This window comes from Gorilla gorilla, chromosome 3 (assembly GCF_029281585.2).
Source record: "Gorilla gorilla gorilla isolate KB3781 chromosome 3, NHGRI_mGorGor1-v2.1_pri, whole genome shotgun sequence".
In the NCBI taxonomy this organism is placed as follows: domain Eukaryota; kingdom Metazoa; phylum Chordata; class Mammalia; order Primates; family Hominidae; genus Gorilla; species Gorilla gorilla.
This window is the reverse complement of record NC_073227.2, coordinates 148,293,177-148,320,753: the sequence shown is the minus strand read 5'-3', so window position 1 is coordinate 148,320,753 and position 27,577 is coordinate 148,293,177. Positions and strand designations below refer to the sequence as shown.

Genomic DNA, 27,577 nt, shown 5'->3' with positions numbered 1-27,577 from the left:
CCTCGGCTCACTGCAACCTCCACCTCCTGGGTTCAAGCAATTCTCCTGCCTCAGCCTCCCGAGTAGCTGGGACTACAAATGCGCAACACGATGTTCGGCTAATTTTTTTGTGTATTTTTAGCGGAGACAGGGTTTCACCATGTCTCCTGACCTCAAGTGGTCCGCCTGCCTCAGCCTCCCAGAGTGCTAGGATTACAGGCGTGAGCCACTGCGCCCGGCCTATTCTCACTTTTCTCTTAGGAAAAAAATGTATTTAATTTTCACAGTACTCCCTAAATATAGGGAGCAGTTCCAATGCAGATCTAAAAGAACAATAATTATCACACAACTTTCCAAGAATGTATCTACAACTGTACCTCTAAGTGGAACTCCATTCCATTTTCTTGCATAGAATACAAGTTACATACAAAAAGGAAAGTCTAATAGTTCAGAAATGTTACAAAAGCAAATGAGTTACCTCTGCAGATTGTTTATCCTGAAGAAATACAAACTATACATTTTTGACTACCAGAGATCAGTTAATGAAATGTAATTCCTCATTACAACTTTCTTCAAAAACTAAAATCAAAATAAAGATATGGACAAACTGACCTCTCTTTCGTTGATTACTTGACTGAGCCTCATCCTCACTGACGTTTTCACCAGGACCATTTAATTTTGTTTCCCGGTTTTCTTTGCTCTCACTGTTACTTCTCTTTTCAACCTTCTCTTCTTTTTCTTTTCTATTTTGTGGCTTTTTATTTCCTTGGCTGAGGACGCTCTGAAACTGCAAAAAGGTTTTCAGAATGAAATGATTTCCATTAATATTTTCACTAACATACCCAAAAATTTGTGGCAATATACCTAACCTAAAATTGCAAAACAAATGACAAAAACTGTTATCAAAACAAAAAATTACTTTTCAAAAGACAGTTAAAAGTAAAGCTGCAGACTAGGAGAAAGTATTTGCTAAGTATTTGATAAAGAACTTTTACCTCAAATACATATGAACTTTCAAAACTCAGTAACAACAAATCAATACCATTTTTTTTTTTTGCAGGGGCGGGGGCGGGAGGACAGAGTCTCACTTTGTTGCCCAGGCTGGAGTGCAGTGGCACGATCTCGGCTCACTGCAGCCTCCACCTCCTGGGTTCAAGCAATTATCCTGCCTCAGCCTCCCTAGTAGCTGATATTACAGGCACATGTCACCACACCTGGCTCTTTTTTTTTTTTTTAGTAGAGAGGGGGTTTCACCATGTTGGTCAGGCTGGTCTCGAACTCCTAACCCCAAATGAGTCACCCTCCTCAGCCTCCCAAAGTGCTGCGATACACGCATGAGCCATTGCACCCAGCCTTCCATTTTTTTAAATGGGCAGATTGATCACATACTTCATCAAAAAGACACACTGATGGCAAATCTATGAAAAGATTATTGCATTCATTCATCAGAAAAATGCAAATTAAAACTGCAATGGGATACCACTCCTCATTTATTAGAATGGCTAAAATATTTTTTGAAACTTGACCATATTATGGGTGAGTAAAGATGGGTTCGGTGGCTCACACCTGTAATCCTAGCACTTTGGAAAGCCAAGGCAGGTAGATCACTTGAGCTCAGGAGTTTGAGACCAGCCTGGGCACATGACGAAACCCCATCTCTACAAAAAATACAAAAAAATTAGCCAGGCATGGTGGTGCATGCCTATAGTCGCAGCTACTTGTGGGGCTGAGGTGGGGGGGTCACTTGAGCCCAGGAGGTCAAGACTGCAATGAGCTGAGATCATGCCACTGTACTCCAGCCTGGGTGACAAAGTGAGACCCGGTCTCACACACACACACACAAAAAAGAGAGTGAGTGAAGATGTGGAGTAACTGGAATTCATGTACACTGCTGATAGAAGTGCAAACTCAGCAGTTTCTTAAAAAGCTAAAACAGGTAGCTACTAAGTGATCCAACCTAGTTACACATCCAAGAAAAAATGAAAAATTTTCTACACAAACATTCATATAGCAGTTTTATTTGTATCAACCAAAACATAAAATTAATCCAAATGTCCATTAACAATAGGTGAATGGACAAACTGTGTTACATCCATACTACTCAGTAAGAAAAAAGAATGAACTGCTGACACACAAGTAAATCTCAAAATAATGCTGAGTAGAAGCCAGGAAAAAAAAGAGTACCTACTGAATGCTTCCACATATATAAAATTCTAGAAAATGCAAATCTCAAATATAAGATTACCTCTTAAGAATACAACCAGATGAGGCCGGGCGCAGTGGCTCACGCCTGTAATCCCAGCACTTTGGGAGGCCAAGGTGGGTGGATCACCTGAGGTCAGGAGTTCGAGACCAACATGGCGAAACCCTGTCTCTACTAAAAATACAAAAATTAGCCAGATGTGGTGGTGCGTGCCTGTAATACCAGCTACTCAGGAGGCTGAGGCAGGAGAATCACTTAAACCCGGGAGGCGGAGGTTGCAGTGAGCTGAAATCCCACCAATGTACTCCAGCCTGGGCGACAGACCAAGACTCCGTCTCAAAAAAAGAATATAACCAGATGAGGGAAATGTGATGAATTAAATTAGGTTATCTGAAAAGCGGGTAAACTATCAAAAGGATAGCTGCCACGTTTTCAGCACCTCTTTATCAATGTATGTGATTTTATACAAATATAAAAATTTGATTACAATTTATAATATGTCTTCATTATTAAAGAAATAATAGGCGAGGTATGGTGGCTAACGCCTATAATCCCAGCACTTTGGGAGGCTGAGGCGAGCCAATTGCTTGAGCTCAGGAGTTTGATACCAGCCTGGGCAACATGACCAAACCCCCATCTCTGTAAAAAGTTTAAAAATCTCCCAGTGTGGTGGCACACACCTGTAGTCCCAGTCACTTGGGAGGCAAAGGTGGAGGATCACCTGAGCCTGGAAGGCCAAGGCTGCAGTGAGCTGTGATCACATCACTGCACTCCAGCCTGGGTAATGGAGTGAGATCCTATCTCAAAGGAAAAAAAAAAAAGAAAGAAAGAAATAATAGGTTAGGTTAAGCTTACCATGAGTAAAGCTTAAGACAACAAGTTCATTACTAATGTTACTGGCAGCATCGAAGAATAACTGCAAATTAAACTAACAAAATGTAATCTTCTTGATGAATCAAGTTTTTAAATCTGTTCCTCAGCCAGAATGGTAGCTCATACTGTAATCTCAACATTTTGGGAGGCTGAGGCAGGAGGATCACTTGAGCTCAGGAGCTGGAGACCAGCAAAATCCTGTCTCTATGAAAAATACAAAAATTAGCTGTGCACAGTGGTGCGTGCCTGTAGTCCCAGCTACTCTGGAGGTCGAGGTAGGAAGATCACCTGAGCCTAGCAGTTTGAGGCTACAATGAGCTGTGATCACACCACTGCACTCCAGCCTGGAGACAGAGCAAGACCCTGTCTCAAAAAAATAAAAAAAATCTGTCCCCCAGTATGACAATTCTTTACATTTTAAGTAAAATAAAATTCTGCATGTCAAAATGAATACATTTTCCTTTCTTTAAAAAAAAAAAAACTTTAAAATAATACTCACTCCAGTGTTCACTAATTCACTTGGTGTTGGCCAATTCTCCATATCACTGAAATCACTAGCCTAAGAAGTAACAAATAAGTGTTAGGTCTGAAATTACTTTTAGAAATTTTAAGCAGGAAAAAAACATTTTCTAAAATGAAAGGAGTTTTAATAATCATTTATATTCAGTTATATGCAGGCATCTGCCAAATTAATCAAAAAGTTTCTGCAAACAATAGAACATTTTGAAATAAGAATGGCTTAATCTTATGATAAAACTTTCACCACTATTTAATAACATTAAATTGAGTTATACATGATAACAAAGACATATATAGAGATTTGGATAAAGGTTATGATTTTCCATAATATTAACTTTAATCTAATACCAATAATACAATTAGAAGAAAAATACACTTATAATAACCTAAGAGTTCTTAGCCTCAATTTTCAAAAATCAATACAGTTAAGAACTACTTCCTATGAAGACATACCTTGTTGGATTTCTTTGTCTTGAGCTTTCCTGCTTTTATAATTTTGAGGGAACCGAATTCTAAAGAAAATATATAGAATTGTTTTTACAACTACTTCATTCAATAAATTCAACAAAATAACTATTATGTCAATTTCAGTAAATCAGTATAATCATCATTTCCAACCAAAATCCAAGGTTCTGAGACTTAAATTCCTAGCAAAAAATCAACTCCATTTGACACATAGATTCAAGGTGATCTTCAGTCTCCAAATCAAGAAGTAAGAAATATTAACAGTGTTGCCAGGCGGGGTGGCTCACGCCTGTAATCCCAGCACTTTGGGAGGCCGAGGTGGGCGGATTACTTGAGGTCAGGAGTTTGAGACCGGCCTGGCTAAAATGGTGAAACCCTGTCTCTCCTAAAAATACAAAAAAATTAGCCAGGCGTGGTGGCAGGCGCCTGTAATCCCAGCTGCTTGGGAGGCTGAGGCAGGAGAATGGCTTGAACCCAGGAGGGGGAGGTTGCAGTGAGCCAAGATTGCGCCACTGCACTCCAGCCTGGGCGACAAAGTGAGAAGATTCTGTCTCAAAAAAAAAAAAAAAAGAAAGAAATACTACCTCATACTCTTACCAACAGCATGAGAGAAATAAAGAGACTCTGTCACAAAAAAAAAAGTTGTATTTGTAATTTTCTCCTGTTATATTGTCATTTTTTTTTTTTTTTTTTGGACAGAATCTAGCTCTGTCGCCCCAGCTGGAGTGCAGTGGTGCAATCTAGGCTCACTGCAACCTCCACCTCCCAGGTTCAAGCGATTCTACTGCCTCAGCCTTCTGAGTAGCTGGGACTATGGGCATGTGCTACCACACTGGGCTAATTTTTCTATTTTTAGTAGAGATGGGGTTTCACCATGTTGGCCAGGCTGGTCTCAAACTCCTGACTCCAGTGATCCGCCCGTCTTGGCCTCCCAAAGTGCTAGGATTACAGGTGTGAGCCACCAGGCCCAGCCTATATTCTGTTAATGAAAGGATTGTTCCGTCCGTTCAGTGTAATACACTGTGTTTTTTTTTTTGTTTTTTGAGGTGGAGTTTTGCCCTTGTTGCCCAGGCTGGAGTGGAATGGCAAGATCTCAGCTTACCGCATCCTCTGCCTCCCAGGTTCAAGCGATTCTCCTGCCTCAGCCTCCCGAGTATCTGGGATTACAGGCATGTGCCACTGTGCCCGGCTGATTTTGTATTTTTAGTAGAGACGGGGTTTCTCCATGTTGGTCAGGCCGGTCTCGAACTCCTGACCTCAGGTGATCCACCCACCTTGGCCTCCCAAAGTGCTGGGATTACAGGCGTGAGCCACCCCGCCCGGCAACACTGTTAAGATTTCTTACTTCTTACCACGGCGCCCAGCCAAGGTAGTATATCTTTCAAGGGTAATCTGTCATCTAAAATGTATATAACTTTTAATAAAAGAATTCCATTTTCAGGAAATTATCTAGGAATCAAGAAAAGGTACAAAGATGTCCATATAGGATGTTCAGTGCAACTTTGTTGATAATCCTATTTAAACAGTCTCTACGTAATAATACACAAAATACTATATAACTTTTAGAAATCAGACAAAGCTGTATATGTATTGACATGGAAAGAAGTCCACCAGGTTTTAAATATAATTTTATATATACAGGCCAGGCTCAGTGGCTCACACCTGTAATCCAAACAGCTTTGGGAGGCCAAGGCAGGCAGATCTCTTGAGGCCAGGAGTTCAAGACCAGCCTGGCCAAAATGACGAAACCCCATCTCTACTAAAAACACAAAAATTAACCAGGTGTGGTGGCGCATGCCTGTAATCCCAGCTACTTAGGAGGCTGAGGCAGGAGAATCACTTGAATCCAGGAGGTGAAAGTTGCAGTGAGCCGAGACTGCACCACTGCACTCCAGCCTGGGCAACAGAGTGAGACTCTGATTCAAAAAAAAAAAAAAATTATATATACGTACAGATGACAGGTAAAAGAAGCCTAAGAAAGGAAAGTTTTCATTTTCTCACGTTTTAACATGGAGGAAATCATGCTGCATGTCATTAGAGAACACCTAAGACTGAAATAGCAAGCCAGTTTAGGAAATTGTTTTAAATTTAAAAATTTTTCACATTAAAAAACATGTATATTCTTTTTTTTTTTTTTTTTGAGATGGAGTCTCACTCTGTCACCCAGGCTAGAGTACAGTGGTGCTCTCTTGGCTCACTGCAACCTCCGCCTCCCGGGTTCAAGCGATTCTCCTGCCTCAGCCTCCTGAGTAGCTGGGACAACAGGCATATGCCACCACACCCAGCTAATTTTTTGTATTTTTAGTAGAGACGGGGTTTCACTGTGTTAGCCAGGATGGTCTGGATCTCTGACCTTGTGATCCGCCCGCCTCAGCCTCCCAAAGCGCTGGGATTACAGGAGTGAGCCACCGCGCCCGGCCTAAAACATGTATATTCAAACAGATGAAACCTGTTTTTTGTTTCTAAGTAAGAAACAAGCCAGGCACAGTGGCTCAAGCCTGTAATCCCAGCACTCTGGGAGGCTAAGGCGGGAGAATCACTTGAGCCCAACAGTTCAAGAGCAGCCCTGGCGACATAAGTGAAACCCTGTCTTTATAAAAAAAAAAAAAAATTAGTTGGGCATTGTGGCGTGCACCTGTAGTCCCAGCTACTCAGGAGGCTGAGATAGGAGGATTGCTGGAGCCCAGGAGTTCGAGGCTACAGTGAGCTATGATCACACCACTGCACTCCAGCCTGGACAACAGAGCGAGAACCTTTCTCACAAAGAAATGATACACCCTGCAAATTTAAGCCACTATAAATATACATGAACAAGCACGGGATCTACATATCTCCATTTTTCAAACATCATTAGTAAGACAGACACTATATACCAGTACATCTTTTTTGAGCATTATTTCACTATCTTTAAAATGTTACTCTTAGGCTGGGCACTGTGGCTCACGCCTATAATCCCACCACTTTGGGAGGCCAACGCAGGCAGATTACCTGAGGTCAGGAATTTGAGAGCAGCCTGGCCAACATGGCAAAACCCCGTCTCTACTAAAAAACACAAAAATTAGCCGGGCATAGCAGCGGGTGCCTGTTATCCTAGCTACTCTGGAGGCTGAGGCACGAGAATCGCTTGAACCCAGGAGGCAGAGGTTGCAGTGAGCCGAGATCGCACCACCACACTCCAGCCTGAGGAACAGAGCGAGACTCCATCTCAAATAAATAAATTAATTAATAAAGTAAAAATAAATAAATAATAAAATGTTATCCTTAAACCCTGGGACCTACAAGGAAATAACTGTAAACAGATAAAGAAAATAATATATTTTTAAGGGCTAGGATACTTTAAACAAAAGCTACAACACAGCAGAGCCTATTTCACTCAGCTTAATTCTTATGACAATAATCTTTTGGCAAAATTTTAATTAAGAAAATGCACTGATGATATCAATATTTCACATTTTATCATATTTAAGGGAAAATGTGGTAAAAATTAGTGCTTTTTAAAATGTGAAAGAATGGCCAGGCACGGTGGCTCATGCCTGTAATCCCAGCACTTCGGGAGGCTGAGGCAGGTGGATCACCTGAGGTCAGGAGTTCAAGACCAGCCTGGCCAACATGGTGAAACCCCATCTCTACTAAAAATATAAAAACTAACTGGGCGTGGTGGTAGACGCCTGTAATCCCAGCTACTCGGGAGGCTGAGGCAGAAGAATGGCTTGAACCCAGGAGACGGAGGTTGCAGTGAGCCGACACAGTGCCACTGCCCTCCAGCCTTGGCGACAGAGTGAGACTGTCTCAAAAAAAAAAAAAAAAAAATTGTGAAAGAAGACAATTCTCAAACTCTAATAGTGGGAGTATCAGTTTATACAGTTACTTTAAAAAGCAACTTGTAAAGGCCAGTGTGGTGGCTCACGCCTGTAATCCCAGCACTTTGGGAGGCCGAGGTGGCGGATCACGAGGTCAGGAGATCGAGACCATCCTGGCTAACACAGTGAAACTCCGTCTCCATTAAAAATACAAAAAATTAGCTGGGTGTGGTGGCGGGCGCCTGTAGACCGAGCTACTCAGGAGGCTAAGGCAGGAGAATGGCATGAACCCAGGAGGCGGAGCTTGCAGTGAGCCAAGATCACGCCACTGCACTCCAGCCTGGGTGACAGAGCGAGACTCTGTCTCAAAAAATAAAAAATAAAAATAAAAACATTAAAAAATAAATACATAAAAAGTGACTCATAAACTTAAAAAATGCCCTATAACCTAACAATTCTACTTCTCAGCATCTACCCTACAGAAAGGCACACATGGATATAAGACATATGTATAAAAATGTTCCGTTTCTTCTAGATACAAAAATGAAAGAAATCAAGATAATCAACAGGTAAATCTCTAAATCAACTATGTCAGCCATATTTAGGACCACTCCTTAGCTATTTTTTTTTTTTTTAATTGAGATAGGGTTTCACTATGTTGCCCAGGCTGATCTCAAATTCCTGTCCTCAAATCCCGGTCACCTTGGTCTCCCAGAGTGTTAGGATTACAGGTATGAGCCACTACAGCCGGTCATCCTAAGCCTTTTTTTTTTTTTTGAGACGGAATTTCACTTGTTGCCCAGGCTGAAATGCAATGGCACCATCTTGGCTCAGTGCAACCTCCGCCTCCCGGGTTCAAGCAATTCTCCCACCTCAGCCTCCCAAGTAGCTGGGATTACAGGTGCCGGCCACCACACTCGGCTGATTTTTGTATTTTTAGTAGAGATAGGGTTTCACCATGTTGGCCACACTGGTCTCGAACTCCTGACCTCAGGTGATCTGCCTACTTCAGCCTCCCAAAGTGCTCGGATTACAGGCATGAGCCACCGTGCCCGGGCAGTCCTCAGCAATTTTTAAAAGGAGTTTAGATTTAGTAAATTATCTTCTTTTTCTTTTTTTGAGACGGAGTCTCGCTCTGTCACCCAGGCTGGAGTGCAGTGGTGCAATCTCTGCTCACTGCAAGCTCCACCTCCCGGCTTCACCCCATTCTGCTGCCTCAGCCTCCCAAGTAGCTGGGACTACAGGTGCCTGCCACCACGCCCAGCTAATTTTTTTTGTATTTTTAGTAGAGACAGGGTTTCACCGTGTTAAGACAGGATGGTCTCGATCTCCTGACCTCGTGATCCACCCACCTCAGCCTCCCAAAGTGCTGGGATTACGGGTGTGAGCCACTGCACTCGGCCTCAGTAAATTATCTTAAGGTGACATGAAAGTTTTTCATTTTTGTAAGGAGAATATATTTATGCATTTTTTCTATATAACTTACTTAAAATGGTATTTCATTAGGGTAACAACAGTAAGCTTACTTGAGGTTTCTAGGAACCAAACAGGAGAAAATAAGGTTGATGAACCAAATAGTAGGAGAAAAGAGGTTGATGATGAACATAGTGTTCGAGAAAAATAAGAATGAAAAAGACAGAAAAAAATCAGTATTTTTTAAACATCATATTGTTATGAGTAAAAGAATGGAAATTATACTAGAATGCTGATGTTTAATAGGCAAAAAACAACCATAACTACAAGTAAGGGATTAATAAACCCATATTGTGATTTTAATAAAAGAATCTGCGCCCCTTCTGTCTAGCAGCAGCCATCAGGTAAGCCAAGATGGGGGCATACAAGTAAATCCAGGAGCTATGGAGAAAATGTGCTTTCTTCTGAGAGTTGGTTGCTGGCAGTACCACCAGCTCTCGGCTCTCCACAGGGCTCCCCACTCCATCCGGCCTGATAAAGCGCACCAGCTGGGCTACAAGGCCAAGCAAGTTTATGTTATATATAGGATTCGTGTTCGCCATGGTGGCCGAAAGCACCCAGTTCCTAAGGGTGCAACTTATGGCAAGCCTGTCCATCATGGTGTTAACCAGCTAAAGTTTGCTCAAAGTCTTCAGTCCATTGCAAAGGAGCAAGCTGGATGCCACTGTGGGGCTCTAAAAGTCCTGAATTCTCACTGGGTTGGTGAAGATTCCACATACAAGTTTTTTGAGGTTATCCTCATTGATCCATTCCATAAAGCTATCAGAAGAAATCCTGACACCCAATGGATCACCAAACCAGTCCACAAGCATAGGAAGATGCATGGGCTGCCATCTGCAGGCCGAAAGAGCCATAGCCTTGGAAAGGGCCTTAAGTGCCACCACACTATATTGGTGGTTCTCACCAGGGAGCTTGGAGAAGGCGCAATACTCTCCAGCTCCACCGTTACAGCCAATATAAGTAAAGTTTGTAAAATTCATACCTAATAAACAATTTAGGACAATCATGTCTGCTTACAGGTATTATTTATCTGTTAAAACTAGTCTGCAGACTGCTTCATGAATGCTTTGTCAAATTAAGAAAAGTTAAAGTGCAATAATGCTTGAAGAGAATAAGTGATGGTGTATCTTCCTTCTAATAAGATAAACTTTTTTGTCTTTGCTTTATCTTGTTAGAGGGTTATATGTCAGTGTATAAAACATACTGTGTGATATAATAGGTTTAAAATAAATTATTTAAAAGAGGGAAAAAAAGGAATCTGCCAGGCCAGGCTCACACCTGTAATAGCAGCACTTTGGGAGGCTGAGGCAGGGAATCCTTTGAGGCCGCCAAGAGTTCAAGACTAGGCCTGGGCAATATAGTGAGACCCTGTCTCAAAAAAAAAAATAAAAATAGCTTGAGTTCAAGAGTTCTAAGACCAGCCTAGGCAACATGGCAAGATACTGTCTCTATTTTTAAATTTAAAAAACAAAAATAAAATAATTTGCCAGGCATGATGGCACATGCCTGTAGTCCTAGCTACTTGAGAGGCTGAGGCAGGAGGATCCCTTGGGCCCAGGAGTTCTAGGCTGCAGTGAGCTATGACTGTGTCACTGTACTCCTACTCTAGCCTGGGTGACAAAGCGAGACTCGGTCTTTTTAAAAAAAAAAAAAAAAAAAAAAAAAAAAGCCGGGTGTGGTGGCTCATGTCTGCAATCCCATCACTTTGGGAGGCCAAGGTGGGTCAATCATCTGAGGTCCAGAATTCAAGATCAGCCTGGCCAACATGGTGAAACCCCATCTCTACTAAATATACAAAAATTATTGGCCGGGCGCAGTGGCTCACGCCTATAATCCCAGCACTTTGGGAGGCCAAGGCGGGTGGATCACGAGGTCAGGAGATCGAGACCATCCTGGCTAACGTGGTGAAACCCCGTCTCTACTAAAAATACAAAAAAAAATTAGCCGGGCGTGGTGGCAGGCGCCTGTAGTGCCAGCTACTCGGGAGGCTGAGGCAGGAGAATGGCGTGAACCCGGGAGGCGGAGCTTGCAGTGAGCCGAGATTGTGCCACTGCAGTCCAGCCTGGGTGGCAAAGCGAGACTCCGTCTCAAAACAAAAACAAAAACAAAAACAAAAATTATGCAGGCATGGTGGCGAGCGCCTGTAATCCTAGCTACTCGGAAGGCTGAAGCAGAAGAATCGCTTGAACACGGGAGATGGAGGTTGCAATGAGATTGCTCCATTGCACTCCAGCTTGAGCGACGAGAGCAAGGCTCCATCTCAAAAAAAGAAAAAAAAAAAAAGGAGGTATCCAAAATAAAACTAATACCAAGTCAGGACACAGATGGGAGAAGTTCCTTCTGGTCTCATGACTAAATTTCAAGATAAAAGGCCTCTTGGGTGGGCAGCAACTTTGGCTGAAGAGTGCCTCATCTGGATTTCTACAAACAGCAACACATGATCAAAATCATCCTAAAAGTGGAAGAAAATTTCTCACAAGGGCCGAGGCATCAAGAATCTGGTTCACTTAGATCTGCAGGTTGTAATGTAGAGAAAATTCATAATTTCTGTCCTGAAATATTCTCCCCTGTGTTTCCTATGTTTCTAACTGTAGCAATAAACTTCCTGGCAAAATTCTGTGGATGGAATTCCTTTACCTCATTAACAGAGTAACAGTAAATCCAAGTTTGAGCAGGATAGACCTGATTTAAGTCTGTTATTTCAATACAATTCTCTCTCTCAAAGAGCATCCTGTTTTGTAGAATTACACAATTTATATAGTATAAATTATACAATCACTAATAGATAACTAATAGATTTAGAGGTACCCACTGTGAACTTTAAACAACTTCTGGTCCTATTTCTTTACTTCTTAAGTTGCAAATTTGCTTAAGAAAATAGCCTGAGGTCAACCATGGTGGCTCACCCCTGTAATCCCAGCACTTTGGGAGGCCGAAGCGGGCAGATCAACTGAGGTCAGGAGTTCGAGACCAGCCTGGCCAACGTGGTAAAACCCCATCTCTAGTAAAAATTAAAAAAAAATAATTAGCCGGGCAACCATGGCTGCGCGCACCTGTAGTCCCAGCTACTCAGGAGACTGAGGCAGGAGAATTGCTCAAACCTGGGAGGTGGGGGGTTGCAGTGAGCCAAGATCGCGCCATTGCACTTCTGCCTGGGTGACAGAGCAAGACTCTGTCTCAAAAAAAAAAAAGGCAAGAAGATAGAAAGCCCGGCCAGGCACAGTGGTTCACACCTGTATCCCAGCACTTTGGGAGGCAGAGGTGGGAGGATCACCTGAGGTCGGGAAGTCGAGACCAGCCTGACCAACACTGAGAAACCCTGTCTCTACTAAAAATATAAAAATTAGCCAGGCATGGTGCCGCATGCCTGTCATCCCAGCTACTTGGCTGGCTGAGGCAGGAGAATCACTGGAACCCAGGAGGTGGAGGTTGCGGTGAGCAGAGATCACACCATTGCACTCCGGCCTGGGCAACAAGAATGAAACTCCATCTCAAAAAAAAAAAAAGGCCGGGCGCAGTGGCTCACGCTTGTAATCCTAGCACTTTCGGAGGCCGAGGCCGGCAGATCACGAGGTCAGCAGATCGAGACCATCCTGGCTAAGACGGTGAAATCCCGTCTCTACTAAAATAATACAAAAAATCAGCCGGGCATGGTGGCAGGTGCCTGTAGTCCCAGCTACTCAGGAGGTTGAGGCAGGAGAATGGTGTGAACCCGGGAGGCGGAGCTTGCAGTGAGCAGAGATCGCACCACTGCACTCCAGCCTGGGCGACAGAGCGAGACTCCATCTCAATATGAAAAAAAAAAAGAAGAAGAAAGAAAGAAAATAGACAATAGAAAGCCGCCAGGCAGGGTGGCTTACACCTGTAGTCCCAGAACTTTGTGGGGGCTGAGGCAGGAGGATAGCTTGACCCCAAGAGCTCAAAACCAGCCTGGACAACAAAGGGGGCCCCTGTCTCTACAAAAAAAAATTAAAAATAACTAGCCCGGCATGGCTAATTCCATGGAATGACATGCGTGCCTGTCATCCCAACTACTTGGGATGCCAAGGCAGGGGAATTGCTTGAGTCCAGGAGGTCAAGGCTGCAGTGAGCTATGATCTCACCACTGCAATAGAGCAAGACTGACAATCTATCTACCTATTTAAATAAACTAATGTAAAATGTATTTATTTAAATGAATTAAATAATATTAAATAAATATATAAATGGAAGCCAAGGCAGCCAGGTTATAAGTGGCACTCTGGTATTATGAACCAGAAGAAATGAGTCTATCCATGTTATTCATTTATAATGCCCAGAAATCTTGCCAGAAGTCAACTAGCCAGTTAGTAACAATACCTGCACTAGAACCCAAGTCTCTCAAAACAGTACGTTTCTACACCACAATCTCTTTTATCTAAGTTACCTAAGTTATTTAACTGCAAATAGACTGTGGTCCTGTTCCTTTACTCCTGAAGTTGTAAATTTGCTTAAGAAAATAGAAAGCCTGATTATGTCTGTAATCCCTGCACTTTGGGAAGCAGGAGGATCGCCTGAGGCCAGCAGCTCAGGACCAGCCTGGGAAACACAGAGAGACTCCATCTCTTGAAAAAAAAAAAAAAAAAAGAAAAGAAAGAAAGAAAGAAAGAAATTGTGGGAGAACAGTGCAGAGTCAGTGTTGGGAAGAGACCATGGTTACTACACTATTACTACACTATGCCAGGTCTGAAAGATGGTCTTCCTGCCAGTGCAGAATGGATTCCATCCAAAGACAGAAAGAGTTGCCTACACAAGACGACAGCAAAACTGAAATTTCCATGAACCATACCATACAACTAGTATCACAGTGTTCTTAATCTCCAGTGAAGACTGGAAAATGAAGGCACCAATAGGTTAACTGTTAAATATTTTTCACAGGTCATTTGCAATTAAAGTTCCCAAGGCTTACCTTGACAGTTTTTAAAGTTCTATTATTATTATTATTATTATTATTATTATTATTATTATTATTATTATTATTTTAAACGTGGTCTTGCTATATTGCCCAGGCTAGAATGCAGTGGCTATTCACAGGCACTATGATAGGACACTACAGCCTCAAACTCCTGGGCAAAACTGATTTCTCCTGCCTCAGCCTCCCAAGGAGCTAAAACTACAGGCACACACTACCATGTATGGCTTCGAAGTTTTAAAATCTATGATACTGGTTTTATGATCAACAAAGAGTTCCTACTTCGTAATTCACTGAATGTATAATTGTCTGTAAGTCTAGAAGTAGAGAGGTGAAACAGCAAATAAGATGATTCACTAGGGTTTTCTTTCTTTGCTAAATTTTAGAGTGCTTGCCACTGGGCTTTAAAAAAGAAAAAAAGAAAAACTTTATGAGGTCTTCACTTAACCATGTTCTCTTTAGTTAGTAATAGGAGTAAACAAACAGCTCTTTATAGCGAGGAAGGAATTATGCCAATATTAAATCCAGAGCAAACTTTTTTTCTGCAAGTGTCAAAATTTATCAACAATTAATGAGGAGTATTTCTGTGCAAAGGCAAAAGAATCAATTAACTCAACACAAATCTCCCTCTTTGGAGAGTTCCTCTGAAGAAATGTTAACATAACATAATGGGTGCTTGTAACAATCACCGTATTTTTTTTTTTTTTTTTTTTTTTTTTGAGACGGAGTCTTGCTCTGTCACCCAGGCTGGAATGCAGTGGCTCAGTCTTGGCTCACTGCAACCTCCGTCTCCCGGGTTCAAGCGATTCTCCTGTCTCAACCTCCTGAGTAGCTGGGACTACAGGCACACGCCATCACTCCTGGCTAATTTTTTGTATTTTTAGTAGAGACAGGGTTTCACCATGTTGGCCAGGCTGGTCTCGAACTCCTGACCTCAGGTGATCCACCCGCCTCGGCCTCCCAAAGTGCTGGGATTACAGGCGTGTGCCACCGCGCACAGCCAATCGCCTTACATTTATACCACCTCTTCATCGCATTTGATCCTCACAAGCCAGTAAACACGCTCAAATATTTCCTGTTCTACTGCTAACCTTTAATTTTAAATAAAAATGAAGACTTGCAAGTAAACAGCTTTCATTTGCATATAAAAAGTCCAAGTCATTTACAACTTAATGTAGAAAGATACAGTTTTGTTTTTTTGTGTTTTTTTTTTTGAGACGGAGTTTCGCTCCTGTTGCCCACGCTGGAGTGCAGTGGCACGATCTCGGCTCACCGCAACCTCTGCCTCCTGGGTTCAAGCGATTCTCCTGCCTCAGCCTCCCCAGTAGCCGGGATTACAGGCATGCGCCACCACGCCAGGTTAATTTTGTATTTTTAGTACAGACAAGGTTTCTCCATGTTAGTCAGGATGGTCTTGAGCTCCTGACCTCAGGTGATCCACCTGCCTCGGCCTCCCAAAGTGCTGGGATTACAGGCGTGAGCCACCGCGCCCGGCCAGATACTGCTTTTTGTCATGGTTTTTGTTTCCATTTTAACTTTTTTTTTTTTTTTTTTTTTTTTTTGAGAGTGGGTCTCACTCTGCCGACCAGGCTGGAGTGCAGTGGCGCGATCTCGGCTCACTGCAACCTCCACCTCCGGGGTTCAAGCGATTCTCCCTGCCTCAGCCTCCCAAGTAGGTGAGATTACAGGCGCCCGCCACCACGCCTGGCTAATGATTGTATTTCTAGTAGAGACGGGGTTTCGCCATATTGGCCAGCCTGGTCTCGAACTCCTGACCTCAGGTGATCCGCCCGCCTCGGCCTCCCAAAATGCTGGGATTACAGGCGTGAGCCACCGCGCCGGCCCATTTTTACTTTCTTAAGTTGCAGTTACTACAATCAAAATAAAGCACCGAGGGCCATACAGCATTGGTCAGCATTCAAATATAGTGGCATAATCTTATCTCCTCTAAAGGGAAGGAGAGCTGACAATGTTAGAAAACCATTTACCTAACGTGCAATCCACGCTCGCATGTCAACTATCCTATTTCAATTATTTTCCAGCACACTTATAACTTAAAGCACTTTTTTTAAAATTATACTTTAAGTTTTAGGGTACATGTGCACAACGTGCAGGTTAGTTACACATGTATACATGTGCCATGTTGGTGTGCTGCACCCATCAACTCGTCATTTAACATTAGGTATATCTCCTAATGCTATCCCTCCCCCCTCCCCCCATAAAGCACTTTAAAAACCACATTTAAAGTCTCATTTTTAATATGACTGCTCAGCAGTGTTTTGAAAACCTTGAGATTTTCATCTTATTTCACAAAAGACTACAATCGCGCTTCCACTTACGAATAAATCCCCTTGCTCTGACTTGCTTCAATCCTTTTATGTAAAAAAAAAAAAAAAAGTCTACCAAAACTTTCCCATACGAAGCACTGCAGTGTCTAAAGTTAGCTACTTTCCCAAGTCACTAACACGTGGGGACAAAACACAATCGCAACCGCGCCAGCAGGGCTGCGCCGCCAAGCTACCACCTCCGTGCCCCCATCAGGCAAGGAGAACCTGAGGTCCCACCTCTTCCTGCCGCTCCCTTCCCAGATGCCCATGTATGTAAATAGGCAGAGTGAATGACACCTTGGAACAAATTACCTCCGACTGACAGGGAGGGGAGGCCTGCCGTTACCCGGGCGGGGTGCCCGCTACCGCCGCCACGCGCCGGCAAGTCCCGCAAGTCGCCCCTGCCCGCACCCTGCCAGTGCCCAACGCAGAGCAACCACAGACCTGCCTCCAGGGTTTCCAGCGGGGGCGGTGGCGGACCTGTCGTGTCTGGGGACAGGTGCTGGGGAGGCTTTTTGGTCCAGGGATTTCCCTTAGGCGGCAGCAGCGGCGGCTGCCGCTTTTCCGCAGGGCCAGCTGCCACCTCTTCCCGGGCGTCCTCGGCCGGCGGATCCCGCAGCAACGGCGGCAACGGCGACGGCGGTGGCGGTGGTGGCGGCTCCCCGCCGAAAGGGCCCCCGGGCCCACGCGCCTTGTGCACCAGGTGCAGCGCCAGGGGCCTCACGGGGACAGCCGCCTGGGGCACGCTGCGTCCCAGCACCAGCGCCGGCGACGGCTCTCCCCGCGCCCCAGCGCTAGTGGCGGCCGCGGCCCTCTCCTCCCTCGCCGCCTCTTTGCCCTCACATTCGGGCGGGGGCGGCTGCTCGGCCGGCCGGTTCGCCGCAGCCAACAGCGACTCCCTCTCAGCAGCCACCGCGGGCGGATCCTCCCGAGAATGGGCGGCGGGCATCGGGGCGCGAGCAGACATCGTCCCTCTGCCCCAGACGCCCCAGCCGGGGTGGCCCCGAGGCCAGGGAGCCCGACTGCCCGTCTCTCCGCCGGGACACCGGCCGGCTCCAGCTGGGGACAGACAACCCGAGAGCCCGGCGGCCGTGGCCGCCGCTGCCGCCGCCCGCCGAGGCCGCGCAGCGCCCGGCGTGACGCCCCTCCCCGCACCGAACGGAGCGCCAACCGCCCGCCGGCCCCGTCCTCTCCGCGACGCACGCCCCGAGCCCGCCACCACGCGCCGGGAGCCGCAGCCGGGAGCCGCGAGCCCTCACCTGGCGCAGGGCAGCCGCGGAGGCGCAGCACGCCGAGGCCGAGGAGCTTTACCCGAGTTGGGGAGGCGCGAGCAACCAGAGCCGGTAACCGCCCGCGGAGGTGTGGAGACTGCGAAGAGGGGCGGCCCGAGAGCACGGGGCGGGGCCTCCCTGAGGAGCGTGACGTGGCTACTCACCGGCTCCTTCTCTCGCCGGGCCTCCCGCGGGAGCTGACGGATTCGCCCGCCCGGGTGCCGCCCGGCCCGAGGGCCTGCCCCGCCCCAGCTACCCTCCGAGTGCGAGGGAGGACGAAAGGGACGACTCCCGGCTCACTGGCTGAGGCCGCCCCGACTGCAGGCTCAGGGGCGGGGCGCGCACCAGGCCTCTGTGGCTCGCGGCTGGCTCGCGGCCTGCCCCCGCGGCAACGGCGGCCAAGGGCCTGGGTGGGCCGCGCACATGGCGCCGGGAGGACCGAGCGCTCGATTTGCCCTTAGGCCCTAAAGCTGGGTCGCATCTAGGCTAAGGGAGGGGACGCGGTGTCGACCCCCGGCCTGGGGCAGCTCCCAAGTGAAGTGGGCTCCGCGGCCCGGCCGCTTGGCCCGCTGGCGCCCGGCGCCTCCCCCAGGTGAAAGTTGCCTCCTGGCGCCTCGGGGCACCGCGATCACCTGTAATCTTGAGCCACGTCCCAGATGAAGGCGGAGTTACCTCTCGGTAACTGTTTAGGAAACCTTTGCCCGAGCGTTCGGCTTAGTGCGCTTCCCCGTCCGCATTCCCACCCACCAACTAAAAGAGTTCTAAAGCGTTCCTGAGTAAATGAAATAGTATTTCGCCGGCTTTTAAAATTTTTTGTTACCTGTTTCTTTAATTTGGGTAAATAGCACTTAATTACAAATTAACCATATTCCCAATAGGTTTTTTCTTCCTGGAATGGATGTTAAAATGGTACAAAGACGTTTTGATAATAAATCGGATACGAGCTTTCTACTTGGCACTCACATTCACTTAGAGATGATACTCGTTTCATATGCGTGTATTTTTGAGTCAGTGTTTGTGTCCTGGTGCAAGGTGGCTGAGAGCAGGTTCCGCGGCTGATTTTTTTCCGAGCCCCCCCCAACCCCACAGCCTTGTTAAATAAATTATCTGTGCTCGCCTTTTGTTTGGGCTTGCAACCCCCACCCCCACCCCACGCCCAATAAGTCGCTTCAATTACATTCAACTTGACGTTAATATTTTTTGCTTACTCAAAAGCTGTATTCGGCACAAATAATTTTCCTAAGGCTAATAACCTATTCATACATAACAGCTATAAACAATAAGGGTTTTCTTGTTTTCCGTGTCAGTGATCGCCAGTTTGCCCAACCCTAAGCAACCTGGCGAATCTTGTTGCAATTAAACGGGGATTGTACTTCCACCTATATTCCCATCCATCTTTACTAGCTCTGTTATTAGTGGCGCTTTGTATTTTTTATTGGTGGTGGTGGTGGTGGTGGTGGTTTGAGACAGAGTCTCACTCTATTGCCCAGGCTGGAGTACAGTGGCGTCATCTCGGCTAACTGCAACCTCTGCCTCCCAGGTTCAAGAGATTCTCCTGCCTCAGCCTCCCGAGTAGCTGGGACTACAGGCATGCGCTGCCATGCCCAGCTGATTTTTTGTATTTCAGTAGAGACGGAGTTTCACCTTGTTGCCCAGGCTGGTGTCGACCTCCTGAGCTCAGGTGATCTGCCCCCGCTTGGCCTCCCAAAGTGCTGGAATTACAGGCGTGAGCCACCGCGCCTGGCCTGTTTTTTGTTTTTTTTTTTTTAGAAAGAGCCTCACTCTGTTGCCTAGGCTGGAGTGCAGTGGTACGATTTTGGCTCACTACAGCCTCTTCCTCCTGGGTTCAAGCGATTCTCCTGGCATGTGCCACCATGCCTAATTTTTCTTTTTTTGAGACATAGTCTCACTCTGTTGCCCAGGCTGGAGTGCGGTGGCAGGATCTTAGCTCACTGCAAGCTCCACCTCCCAGGTTCAAGCAATTCTCCTGCCTCAGCCTCCCTAGTAGCTGGGACTACAGGCATGCACCACCATGCCCAGCTAATTTTTTGTATTTTTAGTAGAGACAGGGTTTCACCATGTTGACCAGGCTGGTCTTGAACTCCTCACCTCAAGTGATCCACCGTCCTCGGCCTCCCAAAGTGCTGGGATTACTGGTGTGAGCCACCGTACCTGCTGCCTGGCTAATTTTTGTATTTTTAGTAGAGACACGGTTTCACCATGTTGACCAGGCTGGTCTTGAACTCCTGACATCAAGTGATCCGCCCGCCTCGGCCTCCCAAAGTGCTGGGATTACAGGCGTGAGCCACCACGCCTGTCCCTAATTTTTGTGTTTTTAATAGAGACGGGATTTCACTATGTTTACCAGGCTGGTCTTGAACTCCTGACCTCAGGTGACCTGCCAGCCTCAGCCTCCCAAGGTGCTGGGATTACAGGCGAGAGCCACCGCCTCTGTCTTGCTCTGTCACCCAGGCTGGAGTGCAGTGGCCCGAACTCGGCTCACTGCAAGCTCCGCCTCCCGGGTTCACACCATTCTCCTGCCTCAGCCTCCTGAGCACCTGGGACTACAGGCGCCCGCCACCACGCCCAGCTAATTTTTGTATTTTTAGTAGAGACGGGGTTTCACCATTTTGGCCAGGCTGGTTTCGAACTCATGACCTCAGGTGATCCATCCGCCTCGGCCTCCCAAAGTGCTGGGATTACAGGCGTGAGCCACTGCGCCGGGCTATGAAGACATTCTTACATGATCTATTCAGTTCCATTTAACTTTTTAATTTAATTTAAATTTTTTTTTTTTTTTGAGACAGTCTCGCTGCATCGCCCAGGCCGTAGTGCAGTGACGCCGTCTCAGCTCACTGCAACCTCCGCCTCCCGGGTTCAAGCGAGACCCTGTCTCAAAAAAAAAAAAAAAAAGAAAGAAAAAGAAAACAGCCAGGCGTGGTGGCTCAAGCCTGTAATCCCAGTGCTTTGGGAGACCAAGGCGGGCGGATCACTTGAGGTCAGGAGTTCGAGACCAGCCTGGCCAACATGGTGAAACCCCGTCTCTACTAAAAATACAAAAATTAGCCGGGTGTGGTGGTGGTGCCTGTAATCCCAGCTACTGGGAACGCTGAGGCAGGAGAATTGCTTGAACCCATGAGGCGGAGGTTGCAGTGAGCCAAGATCACCCCACTGCACTCCAGCCTAGGTGAAAAAGCAAGACTGTCTCAAAACAAACAAACAAAAAAACAAAACAAAAAAAAACAAAGCATGAGTAAAGATGAGGTTAGAGAGATAGCCTAAGGCAGAGCCTGCAGGGGCTTCTGGATTATGACAGAATTTGAATTCTATCAGAGCAATGGAAAAACACTGAAAAGATGTAAGAGTTAATACCCCTGTTGCTGTAATACGGAAAATGAAGTGGAATGGGCAGTGACAAAATGCAAAATGTGAAAAACATGAAGTTGTTGTAGTATTCCAAGAATGATATGATGATGGTCTGGACTTAAGAGGTGGCAGTGCATAGGACAATGGAATGATTTGAGATACATTTTGGGAATGATCTCATTAACAGGAATTGCTAATCTAATGGATATGAGAAATGAAATAAAGAGATCAAGTTCTAAATTTCTGCCTAAAGCTGGGCACAGTGGCAGCTGCCTGTAGTCCCAGCTACTTGAGAGGCTGAGGCAGGAGGATCACTTGAGCTTAGGAGTTTGAGACCAGACTGGGCAACATAGCAAGACCCTATCTCAGCTCACCTTCTTAGTATTCTTATAATATAATTAAGTAGGAGAAAAAGTTGAGAATTAACTGTAGATAGTGTATTCTGAGTGTAAAATCTGAGAGAATCAAAATGCTTCATATGTTTATATGAAAATCATAGGCTGGGCACGGTAGCTCAAGCCTGTAATCCCAGCACTTTGGGAGGCCAATGGTGGATTGATTGAGCCCAGCAGACTGAACCCAGGAGTTTGAGACTAGCCTGGGCAACATGATGAAACCCGGTCTCTACAAAAAAAAAAAAAAAATATATATATATATATAGATAGATAGATAGATAGATATATGGCTATATATATATAGATATATGGCCATATATATAGATATATGGCCATATATCTATATATATAGCCAGTGAGGACTAAGCTCTCTTTTTTCATCTTGCCCAAATTCCTATCTAAGGGGTCTGGGGAGTCATGCCCTACGAACCATAAATTCTCATCAGATGGGTTTTATTTAACCCTATATATTGTGACTTACTTTCTAGTGTGACTCTGGCATAACAAAGAAGAAAGTCAAAATATTTTACCCCAAAACATGTTTCTTTGCCATATTTTGTTTTATTTTATTTATTCATTTATTTATTTTTGAGATGGAGTCTCACCCTGTCACCCAGGCTGGAGTGCAGTGGCACGATTTCAGCTCAGTGCAACCTCTGCCTCCCGAGTTCAGGCGATTCTTTTCCCTCAGCCTCCTGAGTACTTGGGATTACAAGTGCACGACACCACGCCTGGCTAGTTTTTTGTATTTTTAGTTGAGATGGTGTTTCACCATGTTGGCCAGGCTGGCTTCAATCTCAGTGACCTCAGGTGATCTGCCCGCCTGGGCTTCCCAAAGTGCTGGAATTACAGGCTTGAGCCACTGTGCCCGGCCTATTTTTTTTTTCTTTCCTTTGCCATATTTTGAAATGGCCCTGCAAAGCTGTCCTTTGTAGGGGGGGAAATTTGCATCTGTAAAGAATCTATATTAACATAGCTAGGTATTTTCTTCCAGGCCCTCCAAATCCTAAAGAGATTAACTAAGAGCGTAGCACCTTTTAAAGATCTGAATAGGAAACATTTGTCATCTATTGTCTCTAAGCGTAGCCACTATAAGGCTTCAAAAATAATCTTGGTCTCCGTAATCTTTTATCTTAACTTCAACATTTCAGCCTTTCCTTCTCAGGTCTTTTTTTTTTTTTTTTTTTTTGAGGCGGAGTTTCCCTCTTGTTGCCCAGGCTGAATGGCTCGGTCCTGGCTCACCACAACTTCCACCTCCCGGGTTCAAGTGATCCTCCTGCCTCAGTCTCCCAAGTTGCTAGGATTACAGGCACCCACCACCACACCCGGCTAATTTTTGTATTTTTAGTAGAGTTGGGGTTTTACCATGTTGGCCAGGCTAGTCTCGAACGCCTGACCTCAGGTGATCCACCCGTCCCCGCCTCCCAAAGTACTGGTATTACAGGCATGAGCCACTATGCCTGGCTGCTTTCCCAGGTCTTTAAAGAAACTCAACCAATTGTCAACCAGAAAAGGTTTAAACTTACCTATAGCCTGGAAGCCCCACCCCCGCAACTCCGATTTCAGTTATCCTGCCTTTCCTGCGAAACCAACCTATTTCTTAAATGTACTTGATGTCTCATGCCTCCCTAAAATGCATAAAATCACGCCGCACCCCTACCATCTTGGGCACATGTTCTCAGGACCTCCTGAGGGTTGTGTCACAGGCCATGGTCACTCATATTTGGCTCAGAATAAATCTCTTCAAATATTTTACAGAATTTGACACTTTCATGGATACCTGGTATTGTGGCATGCCTGTAGTCTCAGCCACTAGGGAGGCTGAGGTGGGAGGATCACTTGAGTCTGGGAGATTGAGGCTGCAGTGAGCTGCGATCATACCACTACACTCTAGCCTGGGCAACAAAGTGAAACCCTGTCTCAAAAAAGAAAAAAAAAAGAAAGAAACAAAATCATGTTTAACCTCATTAGAAAGCAGGGAAATGGGGCGGGGCGCGGTGGCTCACACCTGTAATCCCAGCACTTTGGGAGGCCAAGACAGGCAGATGACGAAGTCAAAGAGTTCGAGACCAGCCCAGCCAACGTGGTGAAACCCCATCTCTACTGAGAATACAAAAATTAGCCAGGCATGGTGGCGTGTGCCTGTAATCCCAGCTACTCAGGAGGCTGAGGCAGGAGAATCGCTTGAACCTGGGAGGCAGAGGTTGCAGTGAGCCGAGATCGCACCACTGCACTCCAGCCTGGGCCACAGAGCAAGAGCAAGATGCTGTCTCAGAAAAAAAAAAAAAAAGAAATCTGGGAAATGTAAGTTAAAATCACAAAGAGAAAACACTACAACCTGGCCAGGCTCAGTGTCTCACACCTGTAATCCCAACACTTTGGGAGGCCAAGGCGGGCAGATCAAGGAGGTCAGGAGTTTGAGACCAGCCTGACCAACACGGTGAAGCCCCGTCTCTACTAAAAATATAAAAATTAGCCAGGCGTGGTGGCTCACGCCTGTAATCCCAGCTACTCAGGAGGCTGAGGCAGGAGAATCGCTTGAACCCAGGAGGCAGAAGTTGCAGTGAGCCGAGATTGTGCCACTGCACTCCAGCCTGAACGACAGAGCAAGACTCCATCTCAAAAAAATAAAAAAAGAAACAAAGAAACAAACACTACAACTTACCAGATGACATTAAAAAAAAAGAAAAAGAAAAAAACAGTGTGACACTACCAAAATTAGCACAACTATTGTGGGAAACTGGCAGTACTTAGTATAGTTGAATATGAGCATATCTCTGACCCAGCCATTTTGCTCCAACATTAATGTGTGCACAAGTGCACCAAAACACATTAACAGAAAAACCCCAGCATTCTTTATCATTCTTCTAGCCCTAAACTGGAAATAGCCTAAATGCCTACCAGCAGTAGAATACATAAATAGTGGCATGGTATATGTGATGGTTAATATTGAGTGTCAATTTGATTGGATTGAAGAATAAAAATCCTTCAATCCAAGAATTGTTCCTGGGTGTGTCTGTGAGGGTGTTGCCAAAAGAGATTAACATTTGAGTTGGTGGACTGGGAGAGGGAAACTCAACCTCAATCTGGGTGGGCACCATCTAATCAGCTGCCAGCATGGCTAGAATAAAGCAGGCAGAAGAAAGTGGAAGGACTAGACTTGCTGAGTCTTCCGACCTTCATCTTTTTCCCATGCTGGATGTTTCCTGCCCTCAAACATCAGACTACAAGCTTTTCAGCTTTTGAACCCTTGGATGTACACCAGTAGTTTGCCAGGGGCTCTTGAGCCTTTGGCCACAAACAGAAGGCTGCATTTTTGGCTTCCCTACTTTTGGGGTTTTGGGGGACTGATCTACCACTGACTTCCTTCCTCCTCAACTTGCAGACCACCTATCCTGGGATTTTACCTTGTGATAGTGTGAGTCAATTCTCCTTAATAAACTCCCTTTCATATCCTATTAGTTCTGTCCCTCTAAAGAACCCTGACTAATACAGTATATAATGAAATAATATACAGCTTTGAAAAATTAACTACATCTACAGGCCAACGATATGGATACATCTCACAGGCATAGTGTTAGGCTGGTAAACATAAAAGATGGCACACATAAATACACTGTGATTTGTATAGAGTTAAATTTACTTAAAGTTCAAAAAGAGCAAAATTAATCTATTGTGTTAGAAGTAAAGATAGCAGTTATCAGGCCGGGCACAGTGGCTCACGCCTGTAATCCCAGTACTTTGGGAGGCCGAGGCGGGTGGATCACAAGGTCAGGAGTTCAAGACCAGGCTGGCCAAGATGGTGAAACCCTGTCTCTACTAAAAATACAAAAATTAGCCAGGCGTGGTGGCATGTTCCTATAATCCCAGCTACTCGGGAGGCTGAGGCAGATAATTGCTTGAACCGGGGAGGCGGGGTGGCAGTGAGCCGAGATTGCGCCACTGCACTCCAGCCTGGGTGACAGAACGAGACTCCATCTCAAAAAAAAAAAAAAAAAAGATAGTAGTTATCTTTGGGAAAGTCAAAGGAGTTAAGAAAAAAATGTAAGGAATATGATCAATGATTCATGGAAAATTGAGTATGCATCTGTTTCTTCACCTCTCCCTCTTCAGTCCAGTTTCTGGCTCTATCACTCAACCGTGTCACTAAAATATCAAATGACTTACATGTTAATAAGTCTACTGGGTAATTTTCAGTCTTCATCTTTTCCTTTCAGCTTTATTTTTCACCATTAACTACCTAGTGGTAGGTAATAGTTAAGACACATATGCTAGACACAAGTGTTTTACATGTGTTAATTCATTTAATCATAAGAACAACTATATAAAATACAGATTATTATTGCCCCCATTTTTAAATGAGGAAACTGAGGCAAAATGGATAAATGGCTTGCCTAGAACCATACAATTAGAAAGTGCCGGGGCCAGGCGTGGTGGCTCACGCCTGTAATCCCAGCACTTTGGGAGGCCAAGGCCAGTGGATCACAATGGAATACTATTCAGCCATTCAGAAGAATGAAATCCTGTCATTTGTGGCAACATAAATAAACCTGAAGACATTATGTTAAGTGAAATAAGCCAGGCACAAAAAGACAAATACCACGTAATCTCATTAATTTGTGGAATTTTTAAAAACCGATCTCATAGAAGTACACTGTAGATGGTTACCAAAGGCTGGGGTTGGGGGTCGGGAAGGGGAAGAGATTGGTCAACAGATACAAAATTACAGATACATGGGAGGAATAAGTTCTGGTGTTCTAGTGCACAGTAAGGTGACTATAGTTAACAATATTGTACTTTATATTTCCAAATAACTAGAAGAGAGGATTTTGAATGTTCTCACTGCAAAGAAATGATAAACGTTTGAGATGATGGATTAGACAATTACCCTGATTTGATCATTATGCGCTATATATATATATAATATATATGGAAATATCACACTGTATCCCATAAATGTGTACAATTGCTAGGTGTCAATTAAAAATAAAACCTATAGAAAAGAATCAGTAAATCAGTAACACTCCTTGGAAGATGAGGCGAGGACTGTGCCCATCATTAGTAACTTTGTTTTCTGGAGCCTCTGCTGCTCTTTTTCTACTCTGGCTCCATCCTTGAGAAACATTCAGTTCTCCCCAGCCCCACCTGAATTACACAGCCTTCCTGAACTACCAGCATCTCTCTGCATTCTTTCTTGTACTTTGAAGGGACTCAACAAATACCTATGGAGTAAAAGAATAGATTCCCATTGTTTCTTACCTGACATAAAATTGAGTTTTTTATAATGAAGAAGGTAATTTTAGTGAAGGGCAATAGAAAAATCAATATAGCATTTTTAAAAGAATCCTCAGTTGAACCAAGAGCTGAAATGTAATATGAAAAAACTGACTGAATAATAAAAAAGTTTTTAGAAAAATATATTTCTGTTTCTACTGTGAAAATCATGTTAGTTGCCAGGCTTTCATTAATAAATTGATAACCAGTATGAAGTTACTCCCAGTGGGAGCTTTTATTGCTAGGCACCAACGAAAATTCATAAAGGCGGAAGGCTAAAAATCTATGGAGACAAACAACTTCAAGCCAAGAGGCAGGATTAAAAAAATAATAATAAGCAAACATGTCAACAGAAGACATGCATTCATTCACGAATAGTTGGTTCTCTACTAAGTGTCAAGCTAGGGTACACTAAATAGGCATGGACTCACAGAGCTTGCAGTTCAGTGGAGGAAACACATGAGGGCAAACAGGCCATTAGATCTATGCACTGAGGGTAAAGAGTGGAGGGTATTTAATTCAAACTTGAAGCCCACAGCTTCCTTAAGGATGTGACCTCTGGTTTAGTCAAGTGAAAAGGGAAAAGAGCATTCCAGGCAGAAGAATTAGAATATCTAAAGATCTAAAAGTAGCAGACTAGAGAACTTGAAACATCTACTACTACTTATTTAAATACTTACAAAATTATTATACTTATGAATG

The 27,577-nt window shown here is 44.9% G+C and overlaps 1 protein-coding gene and 1 pseudogene across 25 annotated transcripts in view; one reads left to right on the top strand and one right to left on the bottom strand.

Moving 5' to 3' along the window:
• The window catches only part of LARP1B (La ribonucleoprotein 1B), a 202,235-nt gene that overhangs the window by 135,996 nt on the left and 38,662 nt on the right, over window positions 1-27,577 (bottom strand). For 13 of the 25 annotated variants that reach the window (XM_063705537.1, XM_063705533.1, XM_063705536.1 and 10 more), the window contains 3 exons: window positions 4,028-4,086; window positions 3,555-3,614; window positions 592-766 (listed from right to left, as the gene is read on the bottom strand). In XM_063705537.1, coding sequence (XP_063561607.1) covers window positions 592-766; window positions 3,555-3,596 — 217 coding nt within the window. In that variant the 5' untranslated portion in view covers window positions 3,597-3,614; window positions 4,028-4,086. Of the gene's footprint in view, window positions 1-591; window positions 767-3,554; window positions 3,615-4,027; window positions 4,087-17,013; window positions 17,794-17,828; window positions 17,984-18,004; window positions 18,135-27,577 lie in introns of those variants that run through there. The other 12 variants (XM_055385342.2, XM_055385341.2, XM_055385343.2 and 9 more) reach the window with 7 other exon arrangements.
• On the top strand, window positions 9,667-10,357 carry LOC109026482 (large ribosomal subunit protein eL15-like; annotated as a pseudogene).